This window comes from Schistocerca cancellata, chromosome 9, assembly GCF_023864275.1.
Source record: "Schistocerca cancellata isolate TAMUIC-IGC-003103 chromosome 9, iqSchCanc2.1, whole genome shotgun sequence".
In the NCBI taxonomy this organism is placed as follows: domain Eukaryota; kingdom Metazoa; phylum Arthropoda; class Insecta; order Orthoptera; family Acrididae; genus Schistocerca; species Schistocerca cancellata.
Window position 1 is genome coordinate 299,146,528 of NC_064634.1, and position 21,721 is coordinate 299,168,248.

The 21,721-nt window shown below is 39.0% G+C and overlaps 1 protein-coding gene across 2 annotated transcripts in view; it reads right to left on the reverse strand.

Moving 5' to 3' along the window:
• LOC126100286 (oxysterol-binding protein 1) overlaps positions 1-21,721 on the reverse strand; it is a 328,991-nt gene that overhangs the window by 33,429 nt on the left and 273,841 nt on the right. For both annotated transcript variants that reach the window (XM_049910887.1, XM_049910886.1), the window contains one exon: positions 9,502-9,671. In XM_049910887.1, the coding sequence (XP_049766844.1) occupies positions 9,502-9,671 (170 nt within the window). The remainder of the gene's footprint in view (positions 1-9,501; positions 9,672-21,721) is intronic.

Below are 21,721 nucleotides of genomic sequence, written 5' to 3' on the forward strand. Positions count from 1 at the left end.
TCACTAAACTGCTGTAACATCTAATCACACTATGATTACAGGAGACTGTAATGCTACAGTTGGGAACGACAGAAGAGCATACGAAAAAGTCTTAGGAAACCACAGAGAAGATAACAAAAATGAGGAAGGTGAGGTATAACTAGACACATGTCTGAGAAATAAATGGATAATTTATTGGTATAAGAAAACAAATGTTCACAAGTTTACCAGGTACAGTTGAAATTTGAAACAGAAATCCATAATACACTATATAATAATGATGGAAGAAATCAGATTTGAAAGTGATACCAAGCACTAATCTCGATCGAGACCACAAACTATTGCTGGGGACACTAAAGAAATTCAAGGTACACATGGGCTAAAGTCAAGTGCTGGAAACTGAACCTGAGACCGAAGTGATATACAGAGAGAAGATTTAGACACAGCTCCCTAAAGATAAGAGGAAGGGCGTAGAAGAATGGAGGAGGTTCAAACAGGCCTTAGTCAAGAAAGCAGAGGAAACATGTCGAGGGACATCAACAAAAGTAAGACACAAAGAAACCCCATGTTGGAAATAGAGAGTTGTACAATGGTTCAAAAACAGAATGGAATATAACAAAAGACAAATAGAAAAGACTAAGTAGTGCAGCAGGTAAATGATAGCACTGGCTAAGATCAAAATTAACAAAAGAATAAGAAGAGAATTTTAAGGATGACAAGAAGCTATTACACCACGTATTAGGTAACAGAAGCAAGTGAAAAGAAAATACTTCAAAAATCATCAATAAAGAAGGAAAACTCATGTCTCAGGAAGAAATAGTTTTGCAAAAAAGAAAAAAACCACCACCATTGCAGAGGAAATACAAAAAGATGATCTGTATTTGTTGGGCATAGAGAAAGCTGTATTAGAAATGAAAAATGCCAGTGCTCCTGTGATAGATAAAATCACAGTGGAAATGATCAAAGCCACAAGATCTATCGGAATTCATTGGCTATACAGAATAATGAGGATAGTATGGACATATGGAAAGATTCCCATTGATTGGCCAAAGGCAATAATTGCACCTATCTTTAGGAAGGGTAACAAGTTGCTCTTATGAGAATTACAGAGGAATAGCACTACTATTCCACTGCATGAAGATTTACGAAAAGACCATTTTATAGAAAATCGGGAATAAGATAGAACCACAACTAAGAGAAGAATAACAAGGATTTTGACCTGGGAGATCAACTGTAAATGCCATATTTACAGCCAGACAAGGTGTAGGAAAGTAATGGGGGTTGGGAAAGACACTGTAGTCACATTCATATATAAACTATGTGATCAAAAGTATCTGTACACCTGGCTGAAAATGGCTTAAAAGTTTGTGGAACTCTCCATCGGTAATGCTGGAATTCAACATGGTCCTGGCCCATCCTTAGTCTTGATGACAGCTTCCACTCTCACATGCATATGTTCAATCAAGTGCTGGAAGGTTTCTTGGGGAATGACAGACCATTCTTCACAGAGTGCTACACTGAGGAGAGGTATCGATGTTGGTTGGTGAGGCCCGCCACAAAATCAGCATTCTAAAACATCAAAAAGGTGTTCTTTAGGATTCAGGTCAGGACTCTGTGAAGGCCAGTCCATTACAGGGATGTTATTGTCGTGTAACCACTCTGCCACAGGCCGTGCATTATGAACAGGTGGTCGATCATGTTGAAAAATGCAATTGCCATCCCTGCATTGCTCTTCAACAGTGGGAAGCAAGAAGGTGCTTAAAGCATCAATGTAGGTCTTTGCTGTGATAATGCCATGCAAAACAACAAGGGGTGCAAGCCCCCTCCATAGTAAACACGACCACAACACCACTGCCTCCGAATTTTACTGTTGGAACTAAACATGCTGGCAGATGACATTCACTGGGCATTCGCAGTACCCACACTTTGCCATCAGATCACCACATTGTGTACCATGATTCGTCACTCCACACAATGTTCTTCCACTGTTCAATCATCCAATGTTTACGCTCCTTACAACAAGCGAGGCGTCGTTTGGCATTTACCAGCGTGATGTGTGGCTTATGAGCAGCTGCTCGACCATGAAATCCAAGTTTTCTCATCACCCGCCTAACTGTCATAATACTTTCAGTGGATCCTGATGCAGTTTGGAATTCTCGGGTGACCATCTTCAACTGTTGGCAGTCTCTTTAAGTCAACAGATGAGGTCGGCCTGTAAGCTTTTGTGCAATATGTGTCCCTTCACATTTCCACTTCATTACCACATCAGAAACAGCAAACTTAGGGATGTTTAAGATTGTGGAAATCTTGCATATAGACGTGACAAGTGACACCCAATCACCTGACCACGTTTGAAGCGCACGAGTTCCGCGGAGCCCCTAATTCTGCTCTATCACGATGTCTAACGACTACTGAGGTCACTGATACGGAATACTTGGCAATAGGTGGCAGCACAATGCACCTAATATGAAAAATTTATGTGTCCAGATAATTTTGATCACACAGTGTACAAAAAGGCTTATGACACTGTTAGAAGGGAAGAGAGATGGCAAGGTCGGAATAGACTGTAGCTGTCAAAATCAATGCAATTGAGAATCAGAAACGTGTACAAAAATGCCTGAATTGTTTTGTAATAAACAGTACAAAATCAGAATGGTTTATAATGGGCAGAGCGGTTCAGCAAGGAAGGGTGCTCTCATCAGAGCTTTTTAATATAGCTGTGGACAACATCACAACGAAAGTAAGCCAAGGCTCAGCAGCAGATGATGTGACGATTTGGGAAGAAAATGGGCAAAAATTTTAACAACTAAATATCTGGCTGAGAGTAATTGAAGGAGCATTTATGGAAATAAGCTTAACAAAAAGTGAAGTAATGACAGTCAGCAGGGAAAATGAAAAAATGAAGGACGTAACTTGCAATGGAAAAATGATCAAAGAAGTAAATGCTTTCAAGAATCCGGGAAGTAAATTAAACAAGAAAGTAAACATCAATAGCAAATTTACAGTGAGAATATAAAACTGTTCAAAATTTTATTATTGTGTATCAGACAAACTATAAACTGGAAAATACCTGCTAAAACAAAGATCATGATGTACACGTCACATATTCTACCAGTTTTGACCTATGGATCAGAAACCTAGACTTTTTAAAAAGAAAGATCTGAACAGAATACAAACAACAGAGATTCACTTCCTATGCGGGATCCTGGGTAAGACAAGAAGGGTCACGATAAGAAATGAAACATTACAAAACACACTGCAGATCAAGCCCCTAAAAGAAACTTTAGAGAGTAATAGGCTTAAACGGTTTGACCACATTAAAAGAATGAGACCAGAGACATTTCTAGAAGAGCCCTACAATGGACACAATCTGGACAAAAGACCAATTGGATGATCACAAATAAGATGGAGAGACTAGATGAAGGATGATCTGAATCAAAGAGGACTGCTGTGGGAGGAGATGCTAAATCACAGACTGTGGGAGAAGCTTGGGAGAGGCTCTCAACAAGCTGCATAAGCAGAAACATTTCAGAGAGAAGAAGAATTTCAAATATTTTCACATTCCGTTTTGCAGACATAAATCATTTGAAAGAAGTCGTTACACACTTCTGTCTGTAGAATCTGTTATGCAATGTGATATCTTCAGTTTTTATCCATCGTGTCAGTGCCTTGTAATGCACAGGATATACACGTATCAGATAGCATTGTTTGATGGCATAGATTGCCAGATGAAAGATATAGACTTCTGACAACTGACACTTGTGGTTTGAACCAAAGTGAGGGAAGCGTGCAAAGAAAATGAATGGAATATCTTCTCTACTCACCTCTACACACACCAGTTTCACTTCTCCATGGCATAGCAGTGATACAGCAGCATCAGTTCCAGTACAAATGCAATCTTCACTAACAGCATTAATGAATGAGCAAAAAACATACATAGTGAACATCAAATTTGGAACAGCGTGAAATAGGTGGGAAGCTACTCAGAACAATTAGCAAATTACTGACTTTAGAATGTTAACCTTTATTGGTGAAATGAACAATGTATTTATAATTGACAGCAAGTGCATACAAACTGTGACATAATAAGAGTAAGCTACAAAGAAGACTCCAAGTGTTGAACTCTCCTTCCAACCTGGATTTTCTGGTTGGAACTTTAAGAACATAAAAATTGGAGAGAATTGACATCACCAACATATCCGTGTTTTCCTGCCTAGTGCACGCAGATTGCCTTCCATCATATTCAGAACATCACACTGATGGAGGAAAAAGAGTGTAACCTATGCAATAGTGTATATACAGCAATGAACAAGATGACAATTTTTTTCCACATCCTCTCCTACATAATCAATCTGCTACAGTTCCTGAAAAAGGAATTTAGGTTTCCTGTAGCTGGAGTTACTACGAAATGTTCTGTCTTCACACAGATTATTCGAGCTATCCACATTGTACACATACTATAATAATCTATGTAATGTATTTCACCCCCATCTCTTGCCATATTGAAAAATATGTAGTTATGGTTCTCGCTAAAACAAATTTAAATAGTTTTGGATTAAAGGAGACCAATCACCAAAAAGCAGAAATGATGAAACATTGGTAGGCACACACAAAGATAAACAAAAACTGCTGTCTTTCTGAGTGTAACTTTCTGTGTGTGCCTACTGATGGTTCAATGCTTCTGCTTTTCTCTGAGTGGTCTCCTTTAATCCAAAAGTACTTCTACCCTATTAGAACTTTGCTATAACAAAGGAAGATTTAAAATACCTCTCATAACTGGACAGTAACTATGGTCACTGTGCCCACACAAATAAAGAATTTAAAATAATGTAAACTGATGTGTGGCATGCACACACATGCAGAGACAGAGAGGGGGGGAGGGTGGGAGCAGCCGATTGCTCCGTCCCGTTGCCCGCACTGGAAGTAGTCTAACTCAGCTGCACAGGCAACGGAGTGTGAGAGCTGCAATGTGCTATCAAGGCCTGCGGCTTGTTCATGTACACAGCTGAGCCAAGGTGCCAACTGGGCTTGGTTCAATCAGGAAACAGGCAGTGCTTGGGAGATGGGACTAACTGGCCACACACTTGTAGAATTGCTTTCTGAATTATCTGCATTCCTTCAAGAAACAAAGGTTTGATACGCTAGGAATGGGGCATACTTGATCAATTACAAAGAAAAATGATGCTTTATGAAAAATGATTGATGTAACAAAAAAAAAAAAAAAAAAAAAAAAATGTACTAACCAGAACACGGAAGCAATTGAATTGAAAGCAAACAGTTTAATAGCCCTAATGTTTTTTTTATAATGCTTTACATTTCACCTGTACCACATGAAAACGGCTGATGAAGCTCTTGCACAATGGGTATGTCTCATATGTAATATTAAAGTATTTTACACTTTTCTGTTGTTCTTGTTGTCTTCGATCCAAAGACTGGTTTGATGTAGCTCTCCATGCTACTCTATCCTGTGAAAGCCTGTTCATCTCAGAGTAACTACTGCAACCTACATCCTCCTGAGTCTGCTTGCTGTATTTGTCACTCACTCTTCCTCTACAATATTCATGCCCCACACTTCCCACGCGTACTACATTGGTAATTCCTTGATGTCTCAGAATATGTCCCTTCTTCTGGCCAAGTTGCACCATATACTTCTTGCCTCCCAATTCCTGTTCACTACCACCTCATTAGTTACATCATCGACCGACCTAATCTTCAACATTCTTCTGTCCCATCAACCGATCCCTTCTTTTGTTTTGGTCAAGTTGTGCCATAAATTTATTTCCCTATTCTGTTCAGTACCACCTCATTAGTTACATTGCCAACCAACCTAATCTTCAACATTCTTCTGTAACTGCTATTCTCTTTTTGTCTAAAAGGTTTATCATCAGTGTTTCACTTCCATTGATGGCTACGCTCCAGACAAATATTTTCCAAACACTTAAATCTATACTTGATAACAAATTTCTTTCTTCAGAAACACTTTTCTTGCCATTTCCGGTCTACATTTTATATCCTCTTTACTTCAGCCATCATTAGTTACTTTGCTGCCCAAATAGCAAAACTCATCTTATACTAAAGTGTCTTGTTTCCTAATCTAAATCCTAAGTATCACCCAATTTAATTCAACTACATTTCATTATCCTGGTTTTGCTTTTGTTGATGTTCATCTTATATCCTTCTTCCAAGACACTGTCCATTCTGTTCAGCGGCTCTTCCAAGTCCTTTGCTGTCTCTGACAGGATAACAATGTCATCAGCAATCCTTTAAGTTTTTATTTCTCCTCCCTGAACTTTAATTTCTACTCCAAATTTTTCTTTTGTTTCCTTTACTGTACACATAACTTTTCTGTTAATCTAAAAGTTTTCATTATGGAACTAACTGGCTCACTCCTTCCTCGGAATTCATTGAGGAGGATATGACTGCTTTGCACGTGACATAACACTGAAATCAGGAACCACAGAAGGTAAAGACAGTTGCAAATTATTTTCGCTGTGAAGTTTGATTCTGTTTTTTTTTTTCTTTTTTTATATGTGTAAAAGGTAAAGCCTTTTTGCACAGGTATGTGGATGAGACAGGTAATAAACATGTTACTGCTTTATTTGATAGCATTGGAAGCTCAGTCTTTGAACTTAACAGAAATTTATTGGTGACAAAGATTTATTTTCTGTTAATCAATGGAAGTTTTAAGTAGCTGCTCATTTCAATTTACACATCATGTAGATTCCAAAATTATTGTCTTTTCCAAGTGACTCTGAATACAGTCATAATTACTAGATAGAGGGGGGACACAGTGTGAAACTTTTCCAAATACCTTCACATGCTCTTAAATTTTATTCTCGACTTTTGGTCTGAAGAATGATAAATTGCTACTAGGAAATCGTGAAGGGTATCTGAGCACTCAATTTGCTTGGAATTTAGACATATTTCCCAAACTGCAAGGCTTTTACTAAATGATTCACACAGTCTTGTACATTACACAGGTTTATATTTGGTCCGTGAAGTCATAAATTTCAGTTGATTTTTTAACAAGATTTCTTTAAATAAACTACTACAGCTGGAAGCCAGACTTTGCCTACGGTAAGGTGTACCTGGTGAGAAGAAATAAACGTCATACAATTTAAGAACAGTTCTGCTGTAATATAACCACCTTACACCCGTGTTAGTCAATAAAATTTTTTAAGTACTTAGGTTAGTCTTACAAAATTTTGCTAATTAGTAGGATGACCGTTAGTAAAATTAACTACTTTCCCCGCTTCGTAAGGTACAGAGGTTGTTCACATGCACGTAACAGTAAGTTGATTTAATAATTACAAGCAATGGTGGAGATTTAAGTAACCATATTGTTGCTGATGTTACAATCATCAGTTACTTTAATATACAACTAGAGGTAAAGTACTGTGTCTGTAAATACTGTGCAAAAGTAAAAAAACTGCTTGCGAAGAGATTTTGTTTCACGCCTGCAACAGTATGATGCCTAGCGGGTGCACGACTTGATGAACAGCCAAGCCGCATGGGTGCACTTTGGTTCTGGTGGGGCACTGCTTGGCCCAGCAAGCCCCAATGTGGCTTGACAGGCTGACTGGGCAGCACATGTCGAGGCTCATCCAGCAGCCAACACTACAGTCCTGGGTGGGCCATGCAGGTCCAGTGGATCCCTCGGTATCAGCTTCAAAGTTCAGGTGCATTTTATACTTGAAATTAATATGAAATTCCCACCAGTCTTAGAAATGGCCATATATTTGATGCCACGGGAAAAATCTATCTGGCAACACTGGATTCAAAGGGCGGCAGCAGCAGCAGCGCACCGATGCAACAAATATGAGTTGCGGAGATTCATAAGTTTGCTGAAACTGCCTGCCTCCCACTCTGCCATCACAAACCTGGACACTGACAAGCCCATAATGCTTCATTGCAATCTATGGTGCCAGTGAACTTGAATTGAAATTGATCTGTGTTATTGGTAAAAGTACAACATTTTTGTTAGTAGCTACTTTCTAAATGGAAAAAATAAAAGGCATTCATATGTTGCGGGCAATCAAACCAGTGAGTCAGTAGATAAAAGAGTCATAGTCAAGAGTGAGAGAAGGCATTACTGTTAAATCTTTCAAGAAATACAGTATCAGTAACAGTCTCGATGGCAGTGAAGAAGACAACAATGAAAAGGAAGAGGAAAAAAGTTCAGATGACTATTTTCAGAGATGTTAAAGGTCAGTTTGGTTTTATAAACTAAGAATTTTTTTTCGTCTGGCTTTGTAACTCAATAATAAAAATGGTAAAATGTTTTTCTTTAAACTGCTTACAAATTAAAGTGCATCTTATACTCCATGGTGTCTTACAGTCTGTAAAATATGGTATGTTCTCCCAGAATCCTCTTGTCCTCAATTTATTCAAACCCCTACCCCACACTCACCTCCAGCTCTGCCCCATGAACCCAATTTCACTTCTCCAGCATTCACACCCTCTTCTCCAGTCTCCCATTTCCTTTCCTCTATCCCCTTCTCCCCACCATTGTTTACTACATACAAGTGTTGCCTGAAGACAGAATGATTTCTCTGGTGGCAGATTATTACCCCACATGGCTGCTGCCCCTTCCTCTCAGCTGCCAATCACCCTCCTCCAGCTCCCAATATTTTCTATCACTCCCAACTAGCCTTCTCCCCCTCTTACTCCATCTAACAACCTCTCACACCAGTTGGGACACAGTCCTGGCACAGTGTGATCTAGCACTCGCTACGTGTGTGTGTGTGGGGGTGGGGGGGGGGGGGGCATGTGTGTGGTGGGGGTGGCAGGTTACGTATACTCAGGTATGTGTATTTTAGCTCTGAAGTAGTACTCATCTATAAATTAACAATCTCAGTCTTCTTTATGTGCAGATTGATGAATCAACCATATATCTTTACTCCTTCAATTATTTATCCCATTAAGGACTTTCCATTGTCATATAAATGTCAACCAGCTGCATGTAACTGCTTGTTTGTTGCATACAGTATCATACACACAGTCTGTTCAAGAAGTTCTACGACAAAATTTTTGCACGAGAACTAGATGCGCTCTTACTCCAACTACTACATTATTATTTGGGCTGAAGTTTCCTGTACTAGCAGATTTCTTTGTACTGGTTGAAAACAATTTGTTTTCTGTACACAAAATCTGTGGAGGTGCAGGTATGTTCTCTGTCATCATTTTCCAGCCAACAGAAGAGTTGTTCCGTTGCTGATATTGGCCAAAACAGAGGTATTCACCTGATTTGACCCTAGTAGACTTCAAGCTCTTCCCCAAATTCAAGTGAGAGCATTTTGGTGATGCTTAATCCATTTAGAGTGTGCTTCCTATTCTGGACAGTATCCCATGTGAAGCTCTTTCCAAGGCGTTCCAGAGCTTCCTAATCGGTACTGTGGGTTTGTAGCATGGGAAGGGATGGATGTTTAGAATTATTATGATGAACTTTTTTAAATGTCTCTATTTATTTTAATCTGAACATACTGTGGAAAAAAATCTGAAATATGCACATGCATAAGTTACCTTTCTCTGAACATCCCTGGTGAAATAGCTATATGGGATGTATTTCAAATGACATTTTGCTCCAGTCTTATGGTTGATAATATCCATATCACCACTTTGATCAACCCATAGCTTGCCAACTATTATATTGTGAACTGTCGTAGTCACCTTCCGCCAAGTGTAATGATTACCTATAAGAAAGACATTTTGGGAAACATACAGAGAGAGCATATGAAAAGTAACAGAAATTTATGCAACAGTATAAACCTATCAATAATACCAAGTATGGAGACAACAGTACTCAACAAATGAAATACATATGAAATAATGTAATCAATAGACCTACAACAATAGGTGTACTGAAATTTGCACAAATGTTACACAGAAATCTTGCCCCCCTACATTTTCAGCTATTTTACAACTGATTCATAACAAAATTCTAAAAGTTGAAAATTTAAACACACATCTGAGCTGTGAACATTAAAAACAAAGTTGTTAAATAAAAAAAAGAAATCTAAAAACAAATAGAATTTACTGCATCTATAAACACAAATTTCGGTTTGCAGATCATACACTACTGGCCATTAAAATTCTTACACCACGAAGATGACGTGCTACAGACACGAAATTTAACCAACAGGAAGAAGATGCTGTGATATGCAAATGATTAGCTTTTCAGAGCATTCACACGTGGTTGGCGCCAGTGGTGACACCTACAACGTGCTGACATGAGGAACGTTTCCAACCGATTTCTCATACACAAAAAGCAGTTGACCGACGTTGCAGGTGAAACATCATCATGATGCCTCGTGTAAGGAGGAAAAATGCGTACCATCACATTTTCGACTTTGATAAAGGACGGATTGTAGTCTATCGCGATTGCGGTTTATTGTATTGCGACATTGCTGCTCGCGTTGGACGAGATCCAATGACTGTTAGCAGAATATGGAATCGGTGGGTTCAGGAGGGTAATACGGAACACTGTGCTGGATCCCAATGGTCTCGTATCACTAGTAGTTGAGATGACAGGCTTCTGATCTGCATGGCTGTAGCGGATCGTGCAGCCACGTCTCGATCCCTGAGTCAACAGATGGGGACGTTTGCAAGACAACAACCATCTGCACGAACAGTTCGACTACGTTTGCAGCAGCATGGACTATCAACTCAGAGACCATGGCTGCGGTTACCCTTGACACTGCATCACAGAAAGGAGTTCCTGCGATGGTGTACTCAACGACGAACCTGGGTGCACGAATGGAAAAACGTCATTTTTTTGGATGAATCCACGTTCTGTTTACAGCATCATGATGGTCGCATCCGTGCTTGGCGACATCGCGGTGAACGCACACTGGAAGCATGTATTCGTCATCGTCATACTGGCTTATCACCCGGCGTGATGGTATGGGGTGCCATTGGTCACATGTCTCGGTCACCTCTTGTTCGCATTGACGGCACTTTGAACAGTGGATGTAACATTTCAGATGTGTTACAGCCTGTGGCTCTACCCTTCATTCGATCCCTGCAAAACCCTACATTTCAGCAGGATAATGCACGACCGCATGTTGCAGGTCCTGTACGGGCCTTTCTGGATACAGAAAATGTTCGACTGCTGCCCTGGCCAGCACATTCTCCAGATCTCTCACCAACTGAAAACGTCTGGTCAATGGTGGCCGAGCAAGTGGCTCGTCACAATACGCCAGTCACTACTCTTGATGAACTGTGGTATCGTCTTGAAGCTGCATGGGCAGCTGTACCTGTACACGCTATCCAAGCTCTGTTTGACTCAATACCCAGGTGTTATCAAGGCAGTTATTACGGCCAGAAGTGGTTGTTCTGGGTACTGATTTCTCAGGATCTATGCACCCAGATTGCATGAAAATGTAATCACATGTCAGTCCTAGTATAATATATCTGTCCAATGAATACCCATTTGTCATCTGCATTTCTTCTTAGTGTAGCAATTTTAATGGCCAGTAGTGTATAAGGCCAGGAAAGAAGTACAAATAAAAATGAACATTGCCTACAAAGTCTCCAGTCATGAGCGACCCCAAAATTAAAAACATTGTACACAAACATACAGGGTGGGCCAAAAGTCACTTACCACTGTAACTTTGTTCAATAACATACAAAAAATTGAAATTCTGAACTTTATTGGAGCTACAGAAGAATTTATAACAGTCATTCTAGAAATGTTTTCCACCTTTGTTGATACATTTAGTCAGACAATCTGATATGCTTACACATACTTGACTACACAGTTATTTATACTATCAGTATCTTCAGAAGTGCTGTAAACAGCTTCTTTCGAATTCTCAATTGTTCGTGGGTTTGTAGCACACACTTTCTTTAATGTGACCCCAAATGAAAAAAATCCATTGGTGTGAAGTCAGGTGATCTGGGTGGCATTTCTATTTCCCATTGCCATCCAATAATTCTACCACCAAATAGCTTGTCAGCAAAATTTTGCACAGATGTTGTGTAATGCAGTGGGGCTCCATCACGTTGAAAGTAAAATAAGATGAAGTCATCGTAGGATATTTGTAGTCCCGGGATGGCACGGATTGTCAAACATTTCTAGGTAGCTACCTTCAGATAATGTTCCATCACACAACCAAGGGCCAATTACTTCACTGCATGAGATAACATCCCAAACAGTAACACCATGTTCATTTAACTTCTGCTCAAAAATAATTCTACACTTCTCTGTATACCAATACATACACTCATGTCTGTTGACATGGGCTGATAGTTTGAAAGTTGCCTCATCACTCCAAATTATCTTAGAAAACATTTCATCACATTCTCTTAATTTATTTAACATGGTCTCACAAAACTGAAGCCTATTACTGAAGTCAGTCTTCCAATAGCCCATATATCAGATGAGGCATGTGAAGTTTGAATTTGGCCTAAGTAAAATTCTCTGCACAGACGTTCAAAAAATATCCTGTTCAAAAGACAACCTATGGACAGACTTTTTAGGGGGTCTGTATAACAACTTGTAAAACTCTGAACTTAGTTTCATCACTTACTGATAGCCTACTTAACCTGTGGTAATTTGCTGCAGATCCTGTTTTCTCGAAACGTTTCTGTAAACTGTAGACAGCCTTCCTTGTAGGTGAAAATGTTTATTTCTTATTCCACTCATTTACTATCAAATTATAATCACCTTTGTATCAAGTTTTTAAAGCAAAAACTTTCTGCATTAGAAAACATCTTCACGACAGGTTAGAATCAATAATTAACTCTGTCAGAGAAATTCGATTTAATAGCAACTCACTCTTGTGTTTGTACCTGTAATTATCACAAACAAACAAAATTACCACACTGTTTTCTATGGGTTATGATGGGTAGAGACTTTTAGCCCACCAGTACAGTGAAGTCAGCATCCAGTGCAACATGAAAATAAGCTACACCCCAGGTGACAGTAAATTTTCTCTATGTTAAGTGACAATACAAACTTTCCCTCAGAGCTGTAAAACTTAATCAATCCTCTGAATGATAAAGGTTTCATATGCTGGTGTAGGACTTCCCAGCAAAAATCAATTTGTTCTGGAAAGATCTTTGATGCATCATAACATGTACTCTGCATATTTTCAAAGTACAAAAGTATAAATAAGAATTCCACCAAACACAGCATAGTATCTTCCAAAGCAGTGAAATTGAGATTGTGCCGTATGCTGCACTTTTGTCAGCCAATCACAGCTCAAGCCATGTGATCTCGCAAGCTAATGACAGCAGATATTCAGAGCTTACAATACATTTTGTAGTCAGCCAACAGCAACATCACTTAAGTAGTGTGAACAGACAAACAGGAAAAGTTAATGTTTCAAATTAATATACATACAATATAGCTACAAGCTAAACTTAACTTTAACATATTGCTGTTTTTCCGATGGTACGGCTTTGCAGGATCCTAAGAGCACAGTTTAAATTGCAACAGCTCACTATTACTCACAAGCAGGATTATTTCATTGTTGTGCACCGAACATTTCTTGGGTTATTTGGCTGAATACATGTTGTGTTGAGCACTTCGACTTTTCCATAGAAACACCAGTTACATGTGAAACTGCTCAAGAACTCGTTTACATGTGTTATGTATACGATACATCAAACAAAAATGTGTCAGTAAGTTTTTTAATAATGGCATAAATCACTGGTCTTTTAGGCCCAAAATTTCTGTAAGTGGCTGGTCCACAAGATGTCTAGTTTAGGAAGAGAGTCAAATGCTCTGCAATTAAAGAAATTCATTGCACATTCTCACATGTAACATAATCCATTTTGTGTAAAAGGAAATTTTTACTTGGGAATTAACACTTCTCAAACCATGATTTGCAGTGTTTTCCTGTGACCTGTCAGGAATGCAAACAGCTGAAAAATCACAGTCATTGAAAGCAATCTGTTGCTATGAAGAATTCTCATTCTTCATTCTAAAGCTTTTGACTCATTCTGCCATCAGCAAATGCTATTGTGCGGAGTGTGTTTTGTTGTTGTAAATAGTGTATTTTCTTAGCAGTGGAAGTTTTATTTTGGTGTTATTCTCTCATTTATGGTTTACTCCTGCTGTGTTATTCTGCAGTAGTGGGCTAAAGTAACATTCTTTGTTAGAGTATCAGTTCTTACCAATCAAAATTACAAAAATTTAACTGAAAACCAAAACAATGAAAAATTCCCAGAATTCTAAAAAATTCCCGGTTTTCCCAGAGTGTATACATCCTGCTTGATACTGCAGAACCCACACTGTTGGTCCAGCCAGTACAGAGGAGTGTATGCACAGAGGTTCCTGAAATGCCCCTAGCAGCTTTTTCCAAAAGCTCTATGACATTAGCCAACAAGACCTTGCTATGTTGGTACTGCAAACAGCTGAAAGCAAGGAGAAATTACAGTAGTTGCTTCTCGCAAGGGCATTTATCTACTGTGTGGCTTATCGATGATGGCACTCTCTTGGGTAAATTACTCTGGAGGACAAACCGTCTCCTGTTTGTATTTCCATACAGAGACTACTAAGGAATAGATTTTCATAAGGAAAAACAAAACTTGCATTCTATGAAACAGTGTGGTATGTTGGATTTAATCATGTAGGTAGGTGAGACAATTTTAAAAGGGAAATGGATTGGTTGAAGTTACATTACAAACAATGCAAACACCAGGTAGGATTATCAACAATTTCAGAAATGAGAAATTACTGTTTACTGTAAAGAAGATATGTCATGCTGCAGACAGGCACAAGTAAAAAGACACTTATATAAAGCTTTTGGCCACAGTCTTCTTCAGTAAAAGAGATCTTCATGGGAAGTAGCAATCTGTCTTTTCCTACAGTGTTAAAGCTATTTATAATTATATATAGCGCTGTGGTAGTAAGAACATGGCTTCCTGTCAGATTAATATATAAAAAATCAAATAAGGACAATACAGGTGGTGGCCTAATAATGAAAAAGAAAGTAGGAATATAAGTGAGCTACTATGCATGGCATAGTGAATCGCATATTAGCCAAAATAGACATGAAGCCAACACCCGCCAAGTCATACAAGTTTATATGCCTACTGGATCCATGTATTCGTTTATGAATCAAGAAAGAAGGTTGCATACATGGAAGACATGCAGATAAAATGAAAGGTGACAGACTATATGAGATTCTGAATTCAGATTTTAATCATTTTCAAAGGCAGGTATCGACTCTGGCAATAATTTACTGGTTATGAACTGAAGATTAAAGAAACTGCAGAAAAGTAGGAAACTAAGGCGATGAGGCTTGGATAAATTAAAGGACTACAGGCTGTTGAGAGTTTCGAGGGACCATTACGCAATAACAGACTGCAAGAGGAGAAAAGACTACAAGAAAAGGCTAACAAATAGTGTTGAGAGATGACAATGAAGGCAGCAGAGGATCAAATATGCAACAAAAAAAAACCTTGAATAAAACAAGAGATAATTACCTGAAGAAAGGAGAAAATATAAAAATGCACCAAATGAAGCAAAGGAGGGGAAATACAGACATCTAGAAATGAGATTGACAGCAAGTGCAAAATAGCAAAGAAGAAATGTGTGTAGGGCAAATACAAGGTTGCAAAAGCATACATGGTTAGAGGAAGGACGGAAAATTAAAGGGACATCTGGAGAAAACAGAAGCATGTGTGTGAATATTAAGAGCTCAGCCTGTAGATTGTCAGAAAGTTGAAAAGAATTTATAGATGAAACAAACTTGGGAGACAATATTATAGAAAGACAAGAGGAAGTACATGAAGGTGACAGATATGATATTGCGATACAAATGTGAAAGAGTGCTGAAATATCTACCGAATTCACCTTATAAAAAGACAAGGTTTTTTTTCCCAAAATCATCATTAAAAAAATACAAGGTCATCTTATACTCACAGATTGAACTATTGCTGCTGGGGTCAAAAGTTTTATGTTGTTTAATAGAGTATACTGGGGTCTTCTTATATTTACAGATGACACTTTGGCTATTGACCTCTCACACAGATTTATTTTGAAGAATTTGGAAGGGCAGGGGTCAGCAAACAATATTCGGAAACAGGCTCAAGAATCCCAGATATGCCAAAGCGCTCTATACAGTATTGGTATTACTCGAACTATCAAGTGACATTTGACTCAAGCGGCCCTAGTGCATGGAATAGCTGAGAAACTATGACCTAGCTGTGACAACAGTCTCTTGCTCTGCTTAAAATTTGATAATTTTGTGAAACATTAGAGGCAATAGCAATAAATTCTATAATGTTACAAACTCTTGTATCTGAACAGGTTTGCAACAACAGTTCTCATACTGAGAGACTGTACTGATTTACCAAGTGGTGTGCAAATGAGAAATTCGGTTACTGTTTATGTATTAGAATACTGTGTAAAGACGTTACCAGCTTTTAATCAGCTTTAGAACATGGTGAAACAAGACAGAAAAGTAATCCAGAATGAAATGTCTAACAAATGAAATAAATCATATTAAACTGATTCATTGTTGTGAAATAAATTACGGAAGCAAAACCCATCATAGAGATAGTACCAAGAGTTGTCAGTAGATCGCGGGGTGAGCGAAAATTCAAAAATTGGACTTAATTGTGATTGTGATCTTTTACTTATGTATTAGTTGCTGTTCTTACATATAACTTGTGCTCTAGAAGATATTGCAGTCTTTGCTTCCACATTTGCTCAAGCACAGCACTGTGGAAGGGTTGGAGGGGGATAAATGATTGACTCAAAACTAGATGAGTGCAGGAAGGTGAGTACGAGCAGCAGCAAATTACATCATGCTGCCAACCATGGGAATATTTACTGAATACTTTGGCTTTTTAGGAACATCTGTGATGTTTAAACAGTGATTTGTCTGAATCCATTAGTAGCTGACTTTCAAACTGGACAGTAGTATACATTTTCGTAGGATAGAGTACAATTTTATGCAAGGGCCAGTGACATACTTGGGTGTTTCACAGCCAATGAGAGAACAGCAGGCAGATGAGGTTGGAAGTAAGAGACATTGTCACAGGCTCACATCAGCACAGAAGTGAAATCTGGTATGTACTTGGATAAAAACAGCTGTGTTCTCAGGTCCCATGGTACCACAACCTCAGAAACCAAGATAGTGATGGTTAACACATTATACATATAGGTACTTATCCAAGGACAAGCAATAAATGGATCTTTTGATTTATGAAAAATATCTTGAAATGACTACTGGCTAGCTTATGTGGTTGAAATCTAGGTATGTAGTTAGGTAAGTGGATATCCAGGACAAGAAACCATCAGATGACAGTGAAGCAGCTAAACATTTCGAAGTGTCTTTAAAAGACATGACTGGCAAATTGATAAGTAGGGCTACATAAAGTAAATGTCTACAATGCAAATGAAACTGGTTTATACTGAAAGAAAATGCCAACAGTATCTCCAGTTTCTAAAAATAAAATATATTTGCCTGGTTTTAAGGTAACCAACTCATACACAATTGCTGTGATAAACAGGAATGTTACCGGAACATATAAGCTACCTTTAATGATCATACAAAAGTCTACAAATCAGCAGTGCTTGAAGGGGATGAAAAGCATTTCCATTCATCTGCAAGAACAAAAAGAATTCATGAATGAAGACAACCATTTTTATAGAATGATATGACACTGTGTTTATTGCTGAAGATAAAGAGCAACATTCTGCAAATCAAAATTATTGAAATTCTCTCTTGTTGATTGATAATGTCACAAGTCATTCTTCAAACATTTAACTTGAAAGAGAAAACAAAGTTTATAAAGTTCCTTTTTAGCCTTCAAATATTATTTCAGTCCTCCAACCGAGGGACCAGGCTGTACTGCAAGTTTCAAACTCTTACTAACAGGCACTGCTGCATATGGAACTGAGCGGGAATGAACAGGGGAAAACAATTCAGGAACTGTGCAAAGAAATTGACTTGAAAGGTGTTGTGTACATGGCAGCGAAAGTTTGGGCCACTATCAAAGACATTAACTAACCAAAGCTTGAATGCTTCATTCAGATGAATATAACTCATCCAAAAAAGCCACCACATGGAGCTTCCAGTGAGGAACTTTTTATTGCCTTGAGACAGCTAAGAGGTTGTTAGGATAACAAGAAGAATGTGATTCTGACCAAATGCTGTTTCTAGCAATTTTGAACTCTAACTAGGCTATTGGGTCAGTTCTCTGTCTTATTGGTAAGATATGTGACACAAAACATATAAGTGCAGTTGTGTGTTTAGTTCTGTGTTTGTTTCATATCTATACAATTACCAGTAGTATATGTTTTTGTACATTATCAGTTACCTAAAAAAAAAAAAAAAAAAAAAAAAGAACCACACAATTACCTGAGCACTCCCTGCAACCATTCCTTCCAGATGATCAAAACTTTGATGTATTTTAATTTCTGTTCAAGATAGAAATAAACAGAAAAGCATTTTTCTGAGAAGACAAGTTCATGGCTGTGGTCCTCAACTATGTGATATAATAATGTTACATTTCCAATAAAAGAGAATGGGTAGATGCATTAGACAGACCAAATATGGTTTCAGTTCTCTGAGACTGCAGATGTGTGTGCACGTTGCATTTGCATCAGAGAGAGAGAGAGAGAGAGTGTGAGTGTGTGTGTACTGCTGGCAAAGGCCTTAATGGCCAAAAGCTATAATTGTGTGAATCTTTTTGTTATGCCTATTGTGACTCAGCACCTCCGCTGTATGGTGAGTAGCAACTTTCTCTTGAATGATAATCTTCAGAGCTGAGATGTAGTGGCAGCAACCAGATTTAAACCTAGGTGCACATTGGTGGCTTTTAACACAAATGGACAATGCAGAGCAGCATGATAAGATACAATGCAAGAATTGGACAGGTCGAAAGCAATATCGCACATGAAGTAGACAGGAAGAGAAAAGGTAATTTTAGTATCAGTGCAGACAAGCCAATGCTGATACGCTATACCGTTCGCATGGGTGTTTCACGGGCTGACAGTGGCTTGATAATAACCAAGGAGCAGAAACACGAGAGGAAATGGAACTTGCCATGCAAGTCAGTCTGCAGGAAAAAAACAGTCTGAAACCAAATAGAGAAGTTCACAGGAATAAACTCAGCATGCTTCTGGAGCAGATGGTTTATGACTGAGCACTCTAAAACAACACTCGGCATGAAGTGCAAGGCGACGTATGTGGTGACTGAACTCAGCATAAGCACTGGCCCACTCTGCTTATTGCCAGCCATAAGTACATCTACATCTACATCTATACTCCGCGAGCCACCTTACGGTGTGTGGCGGAGGGTACTTATTGTACCACTATCTGATCCCCCATTCCCTGTTCCATTCACGAATTGTGCGTGGGAAGAACGACTGCTTGTAAGTCTCCGTATTTGCTCTAATTTCTCGGATCTTTTCGTTGTGATCATTACGCGAGATATATGTGGGCGGTAGTAATATGTTGCCCATCTCTTCCCGGAATGTGCTCTCTCGTAATTTCGATAATAAACCTCTCCGTATTGCGTAACGCCTTTCTTGAAGTGTCCGCCACTGGAGCTTGTTCAGCATCTCCGTAACGCTCTCGCGCTGACTAAATGTCCCCATGACGAATCGCGCTGCTTTTCGCTGGATCATGTCTATCTCTTCTATTAATCCAACCTGGTAAGGGTCCCATACTGATGGGCAATACTCAAGAATCGGACGAACAAGCTACTTCTTTCGTCGATGAGTCACATTTTCTTAGAATTCTTCCTATGAATCTCAACCTGGCGCCTGCTTTTCCCACTATTTGTTTTATGTGATCATTCCACTTCAGATCGCTCCGGATAGTAACTCCTAAGTATTTTACGGTCGTTACCGCTTCCAATGATTTACCACCTATGGCATAATCGTACTGGAATGGATTTCTGCCCCTATGTATGCGCATTATATTACATTTATCTACGTTTAGGGAAAGCTGCCAGCTGTCGCACCATGCATTAATCCTCTGCAGGTCTTCCTGGAGTACGTACGAGTCTTCTGATGTTGCTACTTTCTTGTAGACAACCGTGTCATCTGCAAATAGCCTCACGGAGCTACCGATGTTGTCAACTAAGTCATTTATGTATATTGTAAACAATAAAGGTCCTATCACGCTTCCTTGCGGTACTCCCGAAATTACCTCTACATCTGCAGATTTTGAACCGTTAAGAATGACATGTTGTGTTCTTTCTTCTAGGAAATCCTGAATCCAATCACAAACCTGGTCCGATATTCCGTAAGCTCGTATTTTTTTCACTAAACGTAAGTGCGGAACCGTATCAAATGCCTTCCTGAAGTCCAGGAATACGGCATCAATCTGCTCGCCAGTGTCTACGGCACTGTGAATTTCTTGGGCAAATAGGGCGAGCTGAGTTTCACATGATCTCTGTTTGCGGAATCCATGTTGGTTATGATGAAGGAGATTTGTATTATCTAAGAACGTCATAATACAAGAACACAAAACATGTTCCATTATTCTACAACAGATTGACGTAAGCGAAATAGGCCTATAATTATTCACATCTGATTTATGACCCTTCTTGAAAATGGGAACGACCTGCGCTTTCTTCCAGTCGCTAGGTACTTTACGTTCTTCCAGCGATCTACGATAAATTGCTGATAGAAAGGGGGCAAGTTCTTTAGCATAATCACTGTAGAATCTTAAGGGTATCTCGTCTGGTCCAGATGCTTTTCCGCTACTAAGTGATAGCAGTTGTTTTTCAATTCCGATATCGTTTATTTCAATATTTTCCATTTTGGCGTCCATGCGACGGCTGAAGTCAGGGACCGTGTTACGATTTTCCGCAGTGAAACAGTTTCGGAACACTGAATTCAGTATTTCTGCCTTTCTTCGGTCGTCCTCTGTATCGGTGCCATCGTGGTCAACGAGTGACTGAATAGGGGATTTAGATCCGCTTACCGATTTTACATATGACCAAAACTTTTTAGGGTTCTTGTTTAGATTGTTTGCCAATGTTTTATGTTCGAATTTGTTGAATGCTTCTCTCATTGCTCTCTTTACGCTCTTTTTCGCTTCGTTCAGCTTTTCCTTATCAGCTATGATTCGACTACTCTTAAACCTATGATGAAGCTTTCTTTGTTTCCGTAGTACCTTTCGTACATGATTGTTATACCACGGTGGATCTTTCCCCTCGCTTTGGACCTTAGTCGGTACGAACTTATCTACGGCGTACTGGACGATGTTTCTGAATTTTTTCCATTTTTGTTCCACATCCTCTTCCTCAGAAATGAACGTTTGATGGTGGTCACTCAGATATTCTGCGATTTGTGCCCTATCACTCTTGTTAAGCAAATATATTTTCCTTCCTTTCTTGGCATTTCTTATTACACTTGTAGTCATTGATGCAACCACTGACTTATGATCACTGATACCCTCTTCTACATTCACGGAGTCGAAAAGTTCCGGTCTATTTGTTGCTATGAGGTCTAAAACGTTAGCTTCACGAGTTGGTTCTCTAACTATCTGCTCGAAGTAATTCTCGGACAAGGCAGTCAGGATAATGTCACAAGAGTCTCTGTCCCTGGCTCCAGTTCTGATTGTGTGACTATCCCATTCTATACCTGGTAGATTGAAGTCTCCCCCTATTACAATAGTATAAGTAAACACTTATGTCAGTGGATGTGCCCACACTACGCATCGTGTGCTCCCTGCCGCCGTTGGATAAGCGTCTGCAGCAGCAAGTCGTATACTCCTAGCTCACTCATTTGTTACATAGTTTAATTCTTAATTTCTTTGCGTGTTTT